The 17,259-nt window shown below is 38.1% G+C and overlaps 1 protein-coding gene across 4 annotated transcripts in view; it reads right to left on the reverse strand.

The window, feature by feature from the left end:
* Nucleotides 1-2,840: 2,840 nt before the first annotated feature.
* Nucleotides 2,841-17,259, reverse strand: part of MEF2C (myocyte enhancer factor 2C) — a 177,412-nt gene continuing 162,993 nt past the window's right edge. For 2 of the 4 annotated variants that reach the window (XM_052644071.1, XM_052644070.1), the window contains exons 9-11: nucleotides 14,843-14,972; nucleotides 13,860-13,995; nucleotides 2,841-7,437 (exon numbers count right to left, since the gene is read on the reverse strand). In XM_052644071.1, coding sequence (XP_052500031.1) covers nucleotides 7,212-7,437; nucleotides 13,860-13,995; nucleotides 14,843-14,972 — 492 coding nt within the window. In that variant the 3' untranslated portion in view covers nucleotides 2,841-7,211. Of the gene's footprint in view, nucleotides 7,534-13,859; nucleotides 13,996-14,842; nucleotides 14,973-17,259 lie in introns of all 4 variants that reach the window. The other 2 variants (XM_052644069.1, XM_052644068.1) reach the window with 1 other exon arrangement.

The following is a 17,259-nucleotide window of genomic DNA, read 5'->3' on the forward strand; positions in this document are numbered from 1 at the left end:
CCACCTGTAGATGGCAGGAAGGGAGAAATTAACACAGCCCCTGCCTGAGGTTTCCATTCTAGATGCTTGTAAAATTAAAGGCCTTTTTACTTTGCTTCCTTACCTCCCTCATCTCTGATCTATAAAAGAACCTGGCATCCAGACCCTCAGAAGATGGTTTTTTCAAGGCGCTAGCCTGCCATCTTCTGGGTCAGCCAGCTCGCTTATTACAGTCTCTTCCTTGCCTCAACCCCTTGTCTGTCGGATTCATTGGCTTGTTGTTTGGCGAGCAGAGCAAGCTTGGACTTGGTAACAAAAATCTCACATCTGCTAGGCCAGTTCTTGTGGTCTCTCCTCTCTCCCAAACCACTTTATTGAGTTATTCTCAGATATCACCCTTCCTTGATTTTCTTCCTCTGGGACCCCAATAAAGCACTGGACACTGTCGAACGCTGATTTTTCTTTTCTTGAAACCTCTTCTTGCCTTGAGAGCACTCTTGGGTTTTCCTTCTAACTACATTTCTTGACCTTGTCCCTTCTCTGTAGGTCTCTCCTCTGCAACATTCCCTTCCAAGCCTACTTCTCCCCTCTCCCTTGCCCTTCCCCTTGACACTCATTCAAAGGCGTAGCCTTCACCATCACCTCCCTGTTAGTAGCATCCGAAACTTTACTTTCAGATTAACTGAGATCAAGTCTATATCTACAAAATTCTCATATTCTTCTTGGATATCACTCAAACTCCACAGGCTGGAAACTTGAATTAATTACCTTCCTGGCAAAGCAATGACTTCTCCTTATCCAATTTGAACATTACTGGGCTCCTCAGCATTTAAGCATGAAACTATAAATTCCTTATCCATCATCACTCCTACCATAAACCTGATCATTTGCTCTACTTTAACAATTCCATCTCTTGTAATCTTTCATTTCTAAAATCCCAGACTTCTTAAAATTGCAATTGTATAATTGGACACCCAATCAACTCTTGCAGTGTTGTGGGAGCCTGCCTGCCTCTGTACACAGAGGGGAAGGAGAGAGCAAAGAAAGAGGCGGGCCACTTCAGACGGGTGGGTGGCAAGTTTACTAAGTAAAGAAACTTACATAGCAGGCTTGTCTTGGGTGGCTGCAATACAAGTGAATCTCTGCACCCGCCCACCAGAACCTTCAAAGGGGTTTTTTTTTTTTTGGCCGTGCGGCTTGTGTGATCTTAGTTCCCTGACCAGGGAATGACACTGGAACCGTGGCAGGGAAAGCACTGAGTCCTAACCACTAGATCACCAGGGAATTCCCTTAAAAGGTTAGAGGCCTTAACTGGGTTCATCAATGTACTGTCCAGATGATCTCAACACCACCTTGCTCTCTCAAGGCTGGATTCTTGAAAACAGCCCCCACTGTGGGCAGAATGTACCTTCCAGGGACAGGGGAGGGGGTGAGGAGCTGCCCGAGTCCACCTCTCTGATCAACTAGTTGTTGTGACCTCTCCACAACCTCCTCCAACACGTACAGATACTATAAACAGGGTGGGCCACCATTCCTGCAAACTTATCTCCTGCTCTCCCATCCCTGTGCTGTGGTCCCTGCTATTTCCTCCTTGTAGGTCGCTCTCATCCAGTAATTCCCAGGGCTCACTGCAAAGTGAAAATGTCCTTTCTTAAAGAGCAAGGACCAAGTGCCTCTCAAGCTACTACAATTCAAACTTTCCATGTTTGTCTCTGCGAATCGCCTCTGCTCACACCCATGCTCTATCGTCCTAAATGACTTCACTTACAAAACTGAAAGATTATCCAGATGGTGGCCACAGAAGCAAAGTGGAGGGCCATGTGGGACTGCAGAGGTCTTGGGCCCACAAAGCCACCCTGTCCTTCTCCATCCGGGCCTTCCTCCCACCCTACCCATTTTTTGTCTTTTAATCTCCTATTAGGTTCTAAGTTTATTAAGAGCAAGAGCTAATCTTCATTCATCCTGGAATCTGCCACATGAGTTACGCGTGTGCTGTGCTGTGCTGAGTTGTTCAGTTGTGCCTGACTTTATGCAATCCAATGGACTGTAGCCTGCCAGGCTCCTCTGTCCACTTAATTTCCCAGGCAAGAATACCAGGGTGGGTTGCCATGCCCTTCTCCAGCGGATCGTCCCAACTCAGGAATTGAACCTATGGTCTCTTGCATCTCCTGCGCTACAAGCAGGTTCTTTACCCAGGTGAGCCCCCTGGGAAGCCCCAGATTACATATTAATAGTTGCTTAATAAACGTTTGCTGACAATGGATGAAGAGAACAGTTCTCGAGTTTGCTGGCCAGTGCCTCCCTGACTTCCTTTTCAGTTCCTAAATTAATCTCTATGTTGATCTAAGGACATTTCCTGTAGAAATTATAATTAAGTTTCGCCAATGGAGATACTTTATGGTTTCTAAAAATGGATGGATCCACTAATTCTCTCAAATACTGAGATAGACGCCTATGTTTCAACCGCTTTGGGTTAAAAACACTTTTCTGATGAAGAAAAACAAGTCTGGAAGTGCATTAAACATGGGGTTGCCTTGCACAATGACTTTTGGAAAAGTCTGCATATGTATTGAAGTAATTTATCAAACATCATCATGGGACTGATTTGATAACGAGTTGAATCACTTGATGAGAAACCCGAACTTCCCACACTAGGTGTATACCTACATAACCCCAAGAGCAGAGATCCAATTCACATTCTCCGTCCCTGCAAAATACAAATGCCCTGGCTTTTGAGTATTTTGAGTTGAAGACTAGAAAGCTCACTTGTGCTTGTGGGAAAAGCTGCTTTAAGAAAACAAGGGAAAGTGGAATACATTTCAACAGCAAAACATTAAAAAAAAATGCACCACAGACACTGCATCACTAAGAAAGCCAGTAACTTTACTGAATTGTCTGCAAAATACAAATTATACCTTATTTCCAGCAGGAGAAACTTTTGAAAATTCCCCACTTTTATTCACTACAGACAGCTGAATTAAGTCCCTTGAGATACACAGATGTAGTTTAACTTAGTTATAACATCTTGTCATCTAGTGGCGACAAAGTCCAGCTTATGCCGCTGTGAGCCTCTATTTGAATATTTGTTGCAAATGCTTGTATGCCCTCATTTACAAGCTATTTTAATCACTGTCATTTAATGGAAACAAGTCCCCAGAAAAAGAAAAAGAAGAAAAATGATACAGCAAACCATCTGAAGCAATCCAAGTCCTATGCCTACAGTGACCCAGGGCGGCTTCGTTCAAAGAGAACACTGGTTCTGCATTCAAACCACAATGGGATCCGTCTCTTAGCTGACCTCTCTGAATTAAACTGAGGTATGGATCAATTTGAGGTATGAACAGGGAAGGCAAAATGCAATACTCGATTGTGGAAATAACCAAAACGGACAAATTTAATGTAGAAGATATGTGGCCTGGATTGCTCCACATCTTTGGTTAAAACATATTAAGGAAAGCCTTTAATTACATCTTGTAGTCTGAAGCATTCTAACAGACACCAGTATTCCATCAATCTTCAAAAGATCTGGAGTGGCAGGAAATTAACGCCATATATGTGACGACATCACAGCAGATGGCACGAACGGGAACAGATGAAGTATGCCATGCTTAGGCAACAGCCTTTATTGAGGGTTCAAGTGGCTGCTTCTTTAAAAAAAAAAAACTTCTTTTTTTTTTTTTGAAAGAAAGAAATACAAAGCATTTACTCTCTGGAAAAACAAACACGAGGATAAAGGGGGTGAAAAAAATGCTATCTCTAAATTAAAAGATGGGTATGTAGGAAAAATAAATACATAAAAGTGTGAGAGGGCAGACATTCTTTTAAAAAGTGTATTGGAATTTTAAAAAATCTTTAGTTAACTTTAAAATGATCTGAGGATGACAGGTATTTTTATATTCATCATTATAAAATGCTAAATTCCACCTTTGGGAAAAAATAAGCCATTTTACTAAAAAACACAATTTTAAAAAAGGTTGAAATGAACAGCCCTCCATGCACCAATGCATACAGGTTGTGCAGCTCGCAGATATTGCATCAGTGTTATCAGTATTTAAGCTTAATATTACCAAAAAATCTTCTAAAATAGGACTAGATATGACAATACTTGTAAGCTGTGTAAAATGCCACTTATGGTTCTTTTACTTGCAATGAAGAATGTTGCCTAAAATGTTGCTCTAGGATGGGTTATGTAAAATAATACTCCCTCAGGGCTCTGCCCTAAACTCCTGAATACAAAGGATTTACCATGATAAAAACCCAAAACCATACTAGCTTTGCAAATACAACAAATGGTAAATTACAGATAAGGGCAAAGATAGTGATGTTTACAGAAAGTGACTCATCACAATCAAAATTGTGCTTCTTCTCATTAAATCATCTTTAAAATATTCTCAGATTATCCCTTTGCTGTCTTGCCACCACTTTCTATGAATTCAGTGGTGGGAACAAGAGATGACTGGCATCCATTCTCAAGTGATTCTGTTCTTTCCATGTTCTTATAAAACTACTGTCAGACCTGCTATGAATAGCCAAGGCTTCTGCTGGTACTTTAGCTTACTTTATCTTCAGCATTTAGAAAATCACTTTTTCTTTGTTGCTGAGGCAAATTGCAGGTAAAAAAAATTAATATGGCTATTTTTTCATATTTTCACATAGTGACCCTTTCCCACCCAGTGGTAAGTTATTGATAAAGTGTTCTGAAATGACAAAAAACATTTGTGACGTTTGCATATTTTATACACATCAAGTTGTAAGGATGGATTGTTATGAATGGGATCAAGTCTATGGTGAGAAGAATGATTTTCCTTAGTTTTTCCCCCTGCGTGTGAATGTGTGTGTTTTTAGGGATGACCTTCTGTTTTTCCTCTGCATAAATGTTTTTCTTTTGTGTTTCATGGATACCTTGAGGAGTGGGATAGATGAAATGGTTGATAGAGTTTTTCTTGTTTGATTTAGTATATAAAAACGTTAGTACAAGGCAGGCTAGCATCCTCTATGGATACAACCAAAGGTGCATTGTGGTCTAATTGTGGATTTCAGATCAAGTTAAGAAAAATATAGCCTCGTTAGTAAGGTCTCTTGGCTTTTGCCACCCAGTGGCAGCCTTTTACAAGGAGAAACACATAGCAACTATGCAAGAAAAAGAAAACAATGGATCAGAAATGCCCTACACCTGGTATAGAGTGTCAGTCTTACTGTCTCATCTTCTTTGCTGTGCATGTCAGTGTGTACGATTGGAGATGAATCGACAGATCTTCACATTCCAAGAGAAGGAAAAATCATTCCTAGACTGAAATCTCTTTTAAACAATATATATCAACTTTTTTTTTTATGGCACTCACTTTTTAAAGGGTCTGAAAATTAATCCCTTATAGACGAATATTAGACAAGAGTCATCATTATTAAAAAAAAAGGGACATAGAGAGGTTCTTTAATGGGATTTCTTGAAATGGCTATTAAATCTCTTTATTGAAGAAAAAATAGATGACATACATGCTTTATGCAGAAGTGACATTTGGGGGTCCTGACACATCGGGATTGTTCAACAGTCCTATATTGCTGACAAGATTGTGGAGGGTCAGTTAAAATAATTAAAAACGGATGACGAAGCAACTATCCCTTTTCCTGCTTCCTTCTTATCTAGCACCCAGTCTTTCACATTTTTCTTCTGTGGGAATTTATAACTCATGCATCAAGCAAACTCCATATCACTTGTTTCTAGGGCTATATTGGCAGGACACGTGCCCCGACACAGCTCTCTATTCTGGGCATATTTCTTAAAAGCATTATCAAATTCTAGGCTGAAAACCAACCAGAAAATTTAGGATATGGGCAAGTTTAGGGTATTTATTCACTTACTGAATTCCAAGATGCTTGGTGAAATGGTGAGATCAGAAAGGGGCCCTGCATTTGATAAAAATGCAAAAACAAAAACAAAAAATAGCATGAAAGAAACTAATTAGTATATACAATGGAAGTCAGTTGACCCAATAGATTGCTAATGGATTAAAAACAATTTAGGGTGTTGCAATGTGATATGTTCTAATCCCACAGGTTATCCTTTTGACAGCTGACCTTGAACTTATAAAATGTATGCAGAGTCAAAGAAAACAGAAAGAAAATAGTTACTCAAATGTGCAACTGCACAAATATACCCCCCTCCCGCTATTAAGATAACAAAACTTCTGCTATTACCATAATATTATATATATTAGAAAGCTATACACAAGCATGTTAATTTCACAGATTTTTAAAAGATTCTTAATATTTTATATAATTAGAAATACACATTTCAAAAACAAAACTTCTACAAAGAGAAAACAGTTATCTTGGTTAGCAAAGCATGGAGTTCCTCATGGCTTGGGTAGGGTAGTGCTTTCTATACAAAAAGTCCTTTTTGGTTTTTTTACAGGACTGTTTTAAAATATTAGCGAAGCTATCAAGGGGGAAAAAAACACATTTTGGCTTAAGTAAACTACAAAAAGCCACAAATGCTTTGCAAACTCTGTCTTACCTTTTATATGAAAATAAGCAAAATGTAATGTACATATTTTTATATTTTTATTTAATAAGAGATGCAGACCCAGATTTATTTATTTATTTAATTAAATACGTTAGCCCTCAAACTCCACGTTTTTTAAAAATAGGTATGGTCCTCTTTTAATGGTCATCGGTCCTTGTTTCATGAGTGCCATACGTCAAGGATGTGCCTGCAGGTTTGTGAGCGTTCTCGGGGTGGGTATTAGGTGACCTGGTGTGTTCCTAACGTTTAACCGTGGCCACCCTTTGCCGGGTCTGTCCAAAAACATCTATACACTTTTCTATATGTTGCATAACAGCTGCTCTCTCTTTCAGTAAAGATCTGCCGCTTTTGGCAAATGTTTCCTTTTGTCTATTTACATGTAAATAACGTTGAACCTGCAACATGACACTATCTATTGTAACATACATTTTGCAAAGGAGCACAACAGTGAAAAGAAGTTAGCCTTAAAATCTATTTTGTACAAGTGTTCTGTTGTACAACTCAAGTGCTAAGCTTATCTCAGCATTTCTGTTTATCTTTATACTGTATCACTGAGGCAATTTAAAAGTACTTTTACAAAACAGAGTACCTGACTTTTTTTTTTTCCACACACAGCACATATAATGCATATCGACCCCCCTTCCCCATTAAGGTATAGCACACACACACACTGCAAGAAAAAAAAAAAAACTATTAAGTAATAATCTGATCATGTTGCCCATCCTTCAGAGAGTCGCATGCGCTTGACTGAGGGACTTTCCCTTTCGTCCGGCGAAGGTCTGGTGAGTCCAATGGGGGAGTGGAATTCGTTCCGGTGATCCTCTCGGTCGCTGCCGTCATAGGAACTGCTACAGCTGCTCAAGCTGTCAACAGGAGATCTCCCCGCCTCGTGGCGCGTGTGTTGTGGGTATCTCGAAGGGGTGGTGGTACGGTCTCTAGGAGGAGAAACAGGTTCTGACTTGATGTTGAGGCTTTGAGTAGAAGGCAGGGAGAGATTTGAACTCTGAGATAAATGAGTGCTAGTGCAAGCTCTGTAGGAGGAAAGGAAACCCAGTTACAGATTGAGGAGGCCTGGAGCCCCCAGGAACTCACAATTACATAAAACATCAGCTTAAAGATTTGCAGCGACATCAGAGCATGCCCAGGGGAGGAGAGCCAGGTGCTTGAAAGCACTTGGGGGCATCGCCTTCTTCGAGCGATTGGGATGCTTTTGTTGATTTGCCTGGTAATAATGACCACGTTTAACTGGTCCAGGCCTCTGAATGATACCTCTAGTCTCCCTAAATGTACAGGTTACAGCTTCAGGAAGCTCTTAACAAGACACCCTGGAAAAAGCATTTTCTATGTCTCTAGAATTTCTCCCCAGGCTAGTTCCAAAATATCATCCAAGAGTTAACGATACAGGGTTTAGGTTCTGAATTAAGACTTCTTTGATTTAGTAATACCTGTGTTTGAAAATTACTGTAAATTGCTTACTAGGGATATAAATGTTTCCCTCATTTTAATACACACATTAAGTTGCCTAGTCTTCAGAAAAAGTGAAGAGAATTCAAATTTCAAATAAATAGAATCCATAAAATGCTACCCATAACCATTTCTGATGAAAAGCTTGGGAGGGGGAAAAATGGGGAAGGAAATTTTCAGTACTGGCGTAAAAACACTCAGACTTCCTACCCCACTAAAACTGTTAAGAGAATCTGACTTTCTTCATGTTTTCTCAGTTACATGGGATGAAAATACTACACACAACTACCTGAATAAAACTATTGCTAGGCTCTCCCTGCTAAAGATACTAAGGAGACCACTCCTCTAATTTATTATTGTCATTAGTTGATGCATGTTGTAAAGAAGGATTTACTGTGGTTTTATGGTGTTTATAACCCTTAATCCCCCTTAATTTCAGGACAGCATAACTTGCCCTTCTTCCAAAATGTGGGAGAATTTGATACTTGAGGTTGTGAAGGGAAAAGCATTAAGGCTTTAGGTATAGACTAGCAATCACAATGACTTTGATCAGTATAAACTATAGTAATACTGCTGACATCAATTTTAAGATGCTTGTATTGTTCTTATGTTCTAAGTGGACTGACATTAACGGCTAGAGTCAGTGTTAGTAGCCCATATTGTCAACACGGAGCAGACATCTCTTTTTCAGAGGAGAGTTGAGGTAAAGAATAGTCCATACAGACACACCTATTTAAAACAAAGGAGAGCAAACCCACCTATGCATGCACGTAACTATGTCACTTTCCAATGAAGAGAATCAGATGGTATTCAGTACTAAAACTGTCATTGTAAGCAGTGAGAAAATGGGTATATATTTCAGAGGAAAAAGAGCAATAACTTGGGGCTTGGTTTTCGGAGATGCAATTCAGGTTCAAGTTATAAAGAGATACAAAATTAGAAATGAGCTTATCTTTGAGTGATGTTTTATACAAAAGCACCACCTACTGGCAAAGAATTACTTTCCTACTCTTATTAACAGATGAGCTAATGTTGAGAATAACATAAAGGAGAATTGTTTGTTTCCTTAATAAGGCTTGCTTTCCTTTGCTTTTATAATCTTACAGAATCAAAGCAGTCTCAGCATTTGTATCAAGATACCACATGGAGTGTCATTTTCAATCACCTGTTTATACTTTTATTTATTTCTTGCTTTTATTCTATACTGTTAGTATACTAATTCTCTAAGGGTTTTAATTAAATAATCTTTAAATAAAGAAGATATTGAAATGAGGGGAGAGAGCCTGTATTTCAAAAGGATCCATAGTGGTGAACTATTTTATCTTGGTTCAGAGTTACTTAATGATTCATTTTGATGTGAGAGGAAATCATCTTTTGATTTCTGGAAGAAAGAATTTTCCTGGCTCTGGATGAGAAAGACTATTTCACTAAAATTTAATTAAATGCTTCTACTATGAGTCACACAACTGTTTAATGATGAATGTCAATTAGGTGTCTGAAAATAAAGTGGCATATCAATAAATACTTTTGTCTGCCCTCTGACATTTAGATTGTGTCTTCACAGGCAGGGTGACATGAAAAATTAGAAAACAATATTTGGTAAGTTGAACCAGTATAAGCAGTTAATCTCAACAGACTGAGCAAAACATAATTGAAATGATATTTCTTTAACACAGCTTTTGGAAGCTTCTTTTTCTACTAATTCACTCTTCTCCCAAAGTCAGCTGGCTTGTAGAGATTTTGCTATATCTCTTCCTCAAAAAAGATACAATACTTATTGTTTATCCTTTTCTTCAAACAAACAGGCTAGTCCCCAAGATAAGATAAACTTAGTTGGTGGCATTTCATTTGACACTGAAAGCATTTATGAAGCATTTTGAGCAGTTCTGGGGACACTGAATTCACAGTAATGAATTATAAATGATATCTTAGGTTCAGCTTCATTATACTGTGCAATGGGATTCAGAACAGAATGATGTTTAATTGCCTAGTCTCCATTATCAAAGAAGTATGTTCTTGAAAAGAAAAAGGAACATTAACATCATTTAATGAGTACATCAAGGCTGTATATTGTCACCCTGCTTATCTAACTTATATGCAGAGTACATCATGTGAAATGCCAGGCTGGATGAAGCACAAGCTGGAATCAAGACTGCTGGGAGAAATATCAATAACCTCAGATATGCAGATGACACCACCCTTATAGCAGAAAGTAAAGAAGAACTAAAGAGCCTCTTAATAAAGGTAAAAGAGGAGAGTGAAAAAGTTGGCTTAAAACTCAACATTCAGAAAACTAAGATCATGGCATGTGGTCCCATCACTTCATGGCAAATAGATGGGGAAATAATGGAAACAGTGAGAGACTTTATTTTTTTGGGCTCCAAAATCACTGCAGATGGTGACTGCAGCCATGAAATTAAAAGACGCCTGTTCCTTGTAAGAAAAGCTATGACCAAGCTAGACAGCATATTAAAAAGCAGAGACATTACTTTGTCAACAAAAGTCCGTCTAGTCAAAGCTATGGCTTTTCCAGTAGTCATGTATGGATGTGAGAGTTGGACTATAAAGAAGCTGAACACCAAAGAATTGATGCTTTTAGACTATGGGGTTGGAGGAGACTCTTGAGAGTCCCTTGGTCTGCAAGGAGATCCAACCAGTCCATCCTAAAGGAAATCAGTCCTGAATATTCATTGGAAGGATTGATGCTGAAGCTGAAACTCCAATACTTTGGCCATGACTCACTGGGAAAAACCCTGATGCTGGGAAAGATTGAAGGCGCGAAGAGAAGGAGATGACAGAGGATTAGATGGTTGGATGGCATCACTGACTCGATGGACATGAGTCTGGGGAGCCTCCAAGAGTTGGTGATGGACAGGGAAGCCTGGTGTGCTACAGTCCATGGGGTCACAAAGAGTCGGACATGACTGAGGGACTGAACTGAATTGAACATCACTTAGCTATACTAGACTCAGAGATAAGCATGTTGGTCTACTTGTTCTTGAGAACGCAGTTTTGATACAGATACAGATAACTTTGAGATACTTCCTATGTGTGGGTGATGAGGAGGTGCGTGGGAGACAGAAGCCAGATACGCAAGTTCCCACATCCAGCCCTGCTGTAGGATTCCAGCTACTGGAGAGGCCTTCCTTCCAGCTGGGAAAACACCTACCTTCCCCATGGTGTTCAGAAATGAAACATGACTGGACAGCTTTGTTCAAATTTCTTACTGCCCCTGCCTGGAAATTAAGACTATCCAACTGTATTTAACCTAACCCTTTAAAAATCGTCTTAAAGTCATCTCTCAGTGTGTACTGAATACCCACAATGATAAAGCATGATGATGGACATGCTTCTAGAAGATAGGTTGTCTTTTTGTTAGGTGGTAGGAGAAAAACACCAAAACATTTGAGGGTCATTTTCTCAAATATTAGTATGAGGATGACTTTTGCTAACCCTTGATGGCAAGTTCCTTCTAGTCTGCTCTATCCCCTGTATCTGGTCAGTTTATGCTGATTTCCAACTTGCTTAGATAAAATCAGATACTAGAGAGTGCTAACAATATAGTTTTGAGGATTTAAAGGTATTTCCATGAGCAAAATACGAAGATCTCTTTCACAGTTGAAGTCTGAGAAAGAATCGTGGTGACCCTCTTGGGCTGTGGGGAATATCTGCTTTGGTGGGCTGAAAGATATTTTACTCTGCTTTGAACACTGTATCTACTGGAAAGAATGTGAATTCACCACACAAGTATTTGAGACTAGTTTGGCTTGGGAAAATATCAATTTTTCAAAAAGTGACTGACATTGTAAGGAATAAAGGTAGCTCATATAATTTCTTTTACATAAATATTGTAACTTGGGATTTTTTTCTTTTTGAGTTTAAGATTTAATTATGTGAGCATAGGCTAATCCATCTGAAGGAATCTCCGTTTGAAAACTACTCTGTGTGTGTGTATGAGTGTGTTGGTGGGGGGGTTAGAGGAAGGAAGGAAGGAAGGAAGGAAGGAAGGAAGGAAGGGAGGAGAGAAGAAAGGCAGGCAGGCCAAAATTAGAAGGCCTGGAAGGGGTATCTATTTGAGGGATAAGGGAAGTGATTAAGTGCAATAAAAACACATAGACTAAATCCAGAGTCAACTCGTGCACCATGAGAATTGGTGTTGGAAGCAACCGGAACTAAACAAAATGCCCCATCCTTGACTGCTGTAATTCAGTTCCTCACTAGTCCAGGGCTGTCCCTTCTTTCTCATTTACTGAAGCTGCTATTAAGGGCAGCAGAGAATTAGATTCTTCCCATGTAGAATAAAATAAAATAAAATTCTCTTCCCAGAAGTGAATTAAAAAATTGTAGGGTAGTTAAAATACATAAATCCATGTATTTTCTATGTAAAAATGCAAATTGTCAGGTGTTACTGAAAACAAAAGAAAAAATAATATGACTTTTGACACATAATCTCTAAGGAGAGCTAGTCCTATAATGGATGAATTTTGTGAAAAACAGGAACGGGGACCTTTACTTTTGACAAAAAGCAATAAACGGTGGATTTACTGCTGAACCATAGAAATAAAGTGCCGTGTGTATGATTTTAAGAATGTCTGTTGGTACGATGTACTTAGTGGCAATTACCTGAAAAAGTTATTGCAATACATGTCTATTTGGATAGTTAAACATTTCTAGCAAAATTTAAATGTTATCCTAAAAAGAGATATTGTGTTCTTGATCAATATGTGATATATCTTCAAAGTTAATCTTTCAAGGAAGCAGAGCAACAGTGTCAAGAGAATTTATTTTATTTTTAGGTTAGAGTTTCAACAATAGTGATTAGTGAGGAAAATGCACATAAGCATGTGAAAGCTAGTGGGGCTGGAGAGGGGTAAGAGAAGCTCTGATATCAATCAGTAATTTTTATTCTAATCAGGATTTTATTCTCATTGTCTCCTTAGAATATGAACATAGAACTAGCTAACTATTTTAACCAAATGACTCAGCAGAAGGGTAAAAGTGGGGTAAACAAATAGCATTTTTCTAACATATAGAAGTGGGTTATCTTTAAATATTTTATATCCTCCTTGTATTTTCTTTTGAAGATTAACTGTAGTTTTGGAGTTCTTAAACTGAAAGTCAAGTCTTTGGTTCATATTTTAAACTTAAAGATAAAACTAATGGTTTTATAAGCAGTATTATTTGTGAATTTAGGGCTTTTTAAGATTTGAACCTTTCCATTGATAAATGACAGGAGTTACTTCTACAATATAGACATATCTCAAAAGTACCACAAGGGGGCAGAAAACAGACACCGTCTGACTTCAGAAAACAATGGAAACTATTTTTATACCCCAATTTAAATAATTAGCGTGTGTGTGTACATATACATATATGTATATTCATACAATATCTACGAATACACAACTACATTATGAGTATATTATGAATATATGAAGTCTGTATATCAGTGGAATAGGTGACCCTCTGAGTAATAGGCTAACTATGCTAATCACATTAAGAACTATGTGGTTTATGCGAAGCAAAAAAGACTCTCAAATAGTGCAAAAATTCAAAGAACTAATAACTGTAAATGTCTTCTTCTGTCCCATGTTAACTATGTGAAAGCTTAACTGAAGAGAACTTTACCACTGAGAGCAGTGGAAACAAATACAGCCTAAAACAACAGGAAAATAAAATGCCCTATTATCACAGAACTCCCCCTCCTCATAAAGAAAGAAAGTGATATTTAAGCCATGTGAAAGATATTAACCTGATAATTACTTTCAGATTTTGATCGAACAGAAACTCACATCCTCTAAAGGGACATTAGAGCACAAACTTAGAGGTTGCCATTTGTCACTTTAAAAATGCATTTATGAAAGTGTGTTACGAAAGAAGTAATATTGCTTACCCCAGCTGGCTGAGGGCAGACGGTGGCATGTTGTGTAGGTGCTGTTGTTGCCAGCCAGTTACTGACCCAAGATGAAGAGCGCTGGCGGTGTTAAAGCCAGAGAGAGATGACAGGTCTGCACTACTCAGAGAGTACTCTAGAGCAAAGACGAGAGAAGAAGGCAAAAGAATTAATTTGGAAGTTACCAAATGGAGAACAGGATGATCATTTTCAATCTTTAAAATATTCTATTATTGAATGATACACTTTAAAAAAATTTGGGCAGGGAGGGAGATAAAACATTAGGGACAATTTTAATTCAAAAGAGATATATACTATGCACCAAAAATTAAGTATTCCATGAAAACTTCAACATAGTACAGAAAGCAATTTCAGTTTATTAGAACTATGATCTGGCATCACAGGCAGGTATCTAGTATTTGATGATCTAGAAACATTTTTTAAACAATCCTGAGAAAGTGAGCTTTCTATTGTTCAGTCACCAAGTTGTGTCCGACTCTGTGATCCCATGGATTGCAACATGCCAGGCTTCCCTGTCCTTCACTGTCTACTAGAGTTTGCTCAAACTCATGTCCATTGAATTGGTGATGCCATCCAATCATCTCATCCTCTGTCCCCGCTTTCTCCTCCAGCCCTCCCATCTTTCCCAGCATCTGGGTCTTTTCCAATGAGTTAGCTCTGGCCAAAGTACTGGAGCTTCAGCTTCAGTGTTACATAAAAAAAATAAATAAATAACAGCTCATTTTCCTTGAAATTGTTCTTCTATGTTGAATTCAGGTTGGGTTAACAAAACTTTTGGTCACTAAGAAAGAATCATGTGGATATTCACTTTGTCTTAGTAATGAATAGGTAATGGTAGAATGATCTGAACACCACAGGTATTAAATAAAGCTTCCTAACAGACTAATAGGTAATATCATTTTCATTTTGCTTTTTAATAGAAAGTATTTAATGTATTATTTGAACATGGCAAAACTACTCACCGGTACCATATGTTGTTGAAATGGCTGACGGATATCCTCCCATCCCTTGTCCTGGTAAAGTAGGCGTTGCTACGGAAACCACTGGGGTAGCCAATGACTGAGCAGACTGGGAGTTATTTATCCTTTGATTCTTTTAAAGTAAATAAAAAGATATTATGGAATAGATTTTTTTAAAACTTAAAAACACTAGATTTCAGTATTAGTTTTGCACATAAAGCGATAAGTTGGTACAAATCTCATGAAATTAATCATTTAACATGTGTCTCTATGAACTCTGCCAACCCTATCATTTACAATCCTTCAAGACACCAGCTGTTGCCATAGTAACCCATTACATCAGTATCTCCTAGGCAACTGAACTAGTAACAAGTACCATAGCTTTATTATGGGTAAAAACAGACTATGTTGAAAACTGATGAAATATGTATACTGTACTTCCATTGTTTCAGTTTTTATTCAAATGCAAATTGAAAAAAAAATTAAAATCAACCACGGTGGTTTTTATGTTCAGTTGTATATATAGCAGAGCAGATGGGTAGAGGGGTCATGCCATGTTATGACCAGCAGGTGGTGCTCTGACCACTTTTTTTTTCAGATTCTTCTAAAACTTCCCTCAAACTAGATGGCAAAACAGCTAACGTGTATATTTAATTCCTCAGAGCAAGGAGATTAAATATTCTATACACTTAAATATCGTGAGAATTTAATTCTTAGAAAAATAAGTATTTTTGTGGCTTTAAATAACTGAGGACATTTGTTTGTTACAATTGTACTGTAAATTAAATCCAAAAATACACTGAAAACATGGCCCTTCACTTACAGAGGGTAAAACAGAAAAATAGATAATCTGGTATTTCACCTGTAAGTGATACTTGAAATTATTTCTAAATAATCAATGTTGACACACACTGACTCTCCAAATCTCTCCATGTTACTGCTGCCACCTCTCCACCTAACAGTTGCTTTGGGTTTTTCCTTGGACGTAGCACTGAAGGGATGCGCCCTCACCACTTACCAAGAGCAGGTCGACATCCTCAGACTGAGAGCATGGGGAAGGAGTTTTATTAATTAGTGTCTGTAAATATTTGTACTTGGGCAAAATCTTTTCAACAAAAGGAAAAGCATCTTCTGACAGGCATGACAGTTTAAACAGCTTTAAAACTCAGACTCTAAAGACAACTCCTTACAAAGATATTCTTTGTTTTCTTTAATGAGCTGTTTGTCTCCAACGTGAAGACAATCTATCCAATTTTCAGCACAGGTCAGGGTTTCAACCTTTATTATTTCACCACCACATTTTGAGGAAAAAAAAAAAAGATGGTACTTTGAAAGTGCACTTGCTGGAGGAAGGGGGCAACTGCACCTGGCTAGCACTGACAGAGACCTGACCCACAGCTCATGGAATCCCTGGGAAAGCATCAGTTTTAAGGCACTTGGAATCAATCTGCTGATAGAGACAGCCTGCCATGCGTTGGCCCAAACTGCTTGGTGATGGCCTGTGGGAGGTTTTATTTATTAGACCCAGCCTTTTCCAAAGGGAATGTTGCATATTATGTGAATTTTGGGGGGTTGATATTAAAAATTAATCTGCACTGTGCCATAATAAACTAATCAGCTTGCAGGACCGTTTTACCCTGAAGCTTGCCACAGAGCAGAGAAAGAAAAAAAAAACGTGTTTGCAGAATGATCTAAATTTGTCTACTGAATCTTGGTTTTAAATGTTCTCTCGCTCTTAAGCAAAGCTAATTTGGAGAACACGGATGTAAGTCTCTTTGTTGTTGAATTTGGGCCCACAAGATTATCTTCACCTTAGTCCTTCAGACCCAGGAGAAGGAAAAATGATAGCTTCCAGGGATATTATTTATATTTCATATTTATTCTTATAAGTGCCACAACTTTTTTTTGATGGTAAATATAACCTTTGTTCTCAATTGCCTAGAATTTTAAGGCAATTTGTTTTTGAGAGGTAATTACTGGCATTAAACACATATTTGGAAAGGAGAACTGAGGCACTGCACAGGCATGTGATGTATTAAACATTATCACTGCAATATACCTAAGAGAAGAAATGCCAATTAACGGGAGAGAGTTCATTTAGAAATTATGAAAAAGATTTTTCACTGTCAGCACCTTAAGAGCATACTTATTTAGTTCAATCCTGTAAAAATCTTATGAAATACCTCACTCTGTGAGTTTGGTTCTACCAATGGTCAAATCATACATCCCATAAGCAGAGTACTAGGTAATGATTTTTTTTCCTAATTATAAATTGGGGGCCTTAAAAGGGAATGTTTTCTTTGCCCCAGAACAGCAGCCCGATAATGGAGTTTATTAGATGTTGGTTCTTTTTTTTTTTTTCCCATGGAAAAGGGAAAAGCAAACCAGTTACCAGAAATAATAGCTAAATCCAAACAGGG

This window comes from Budorcas taxicolor, chromosome 7, assembly GCF_023091745.1.
Source record: "Budorcas taxicolor isolate Tak-1 chromosome 7, Takin1.1, whole genome shotgun sequence".
Classification (NCBI taxonomy): Eukaryota; Metazoa; Chordata; class Mammalia; order Artiodactyla; family Bovidae; genus Budorcas; species Budorcas taxicolor.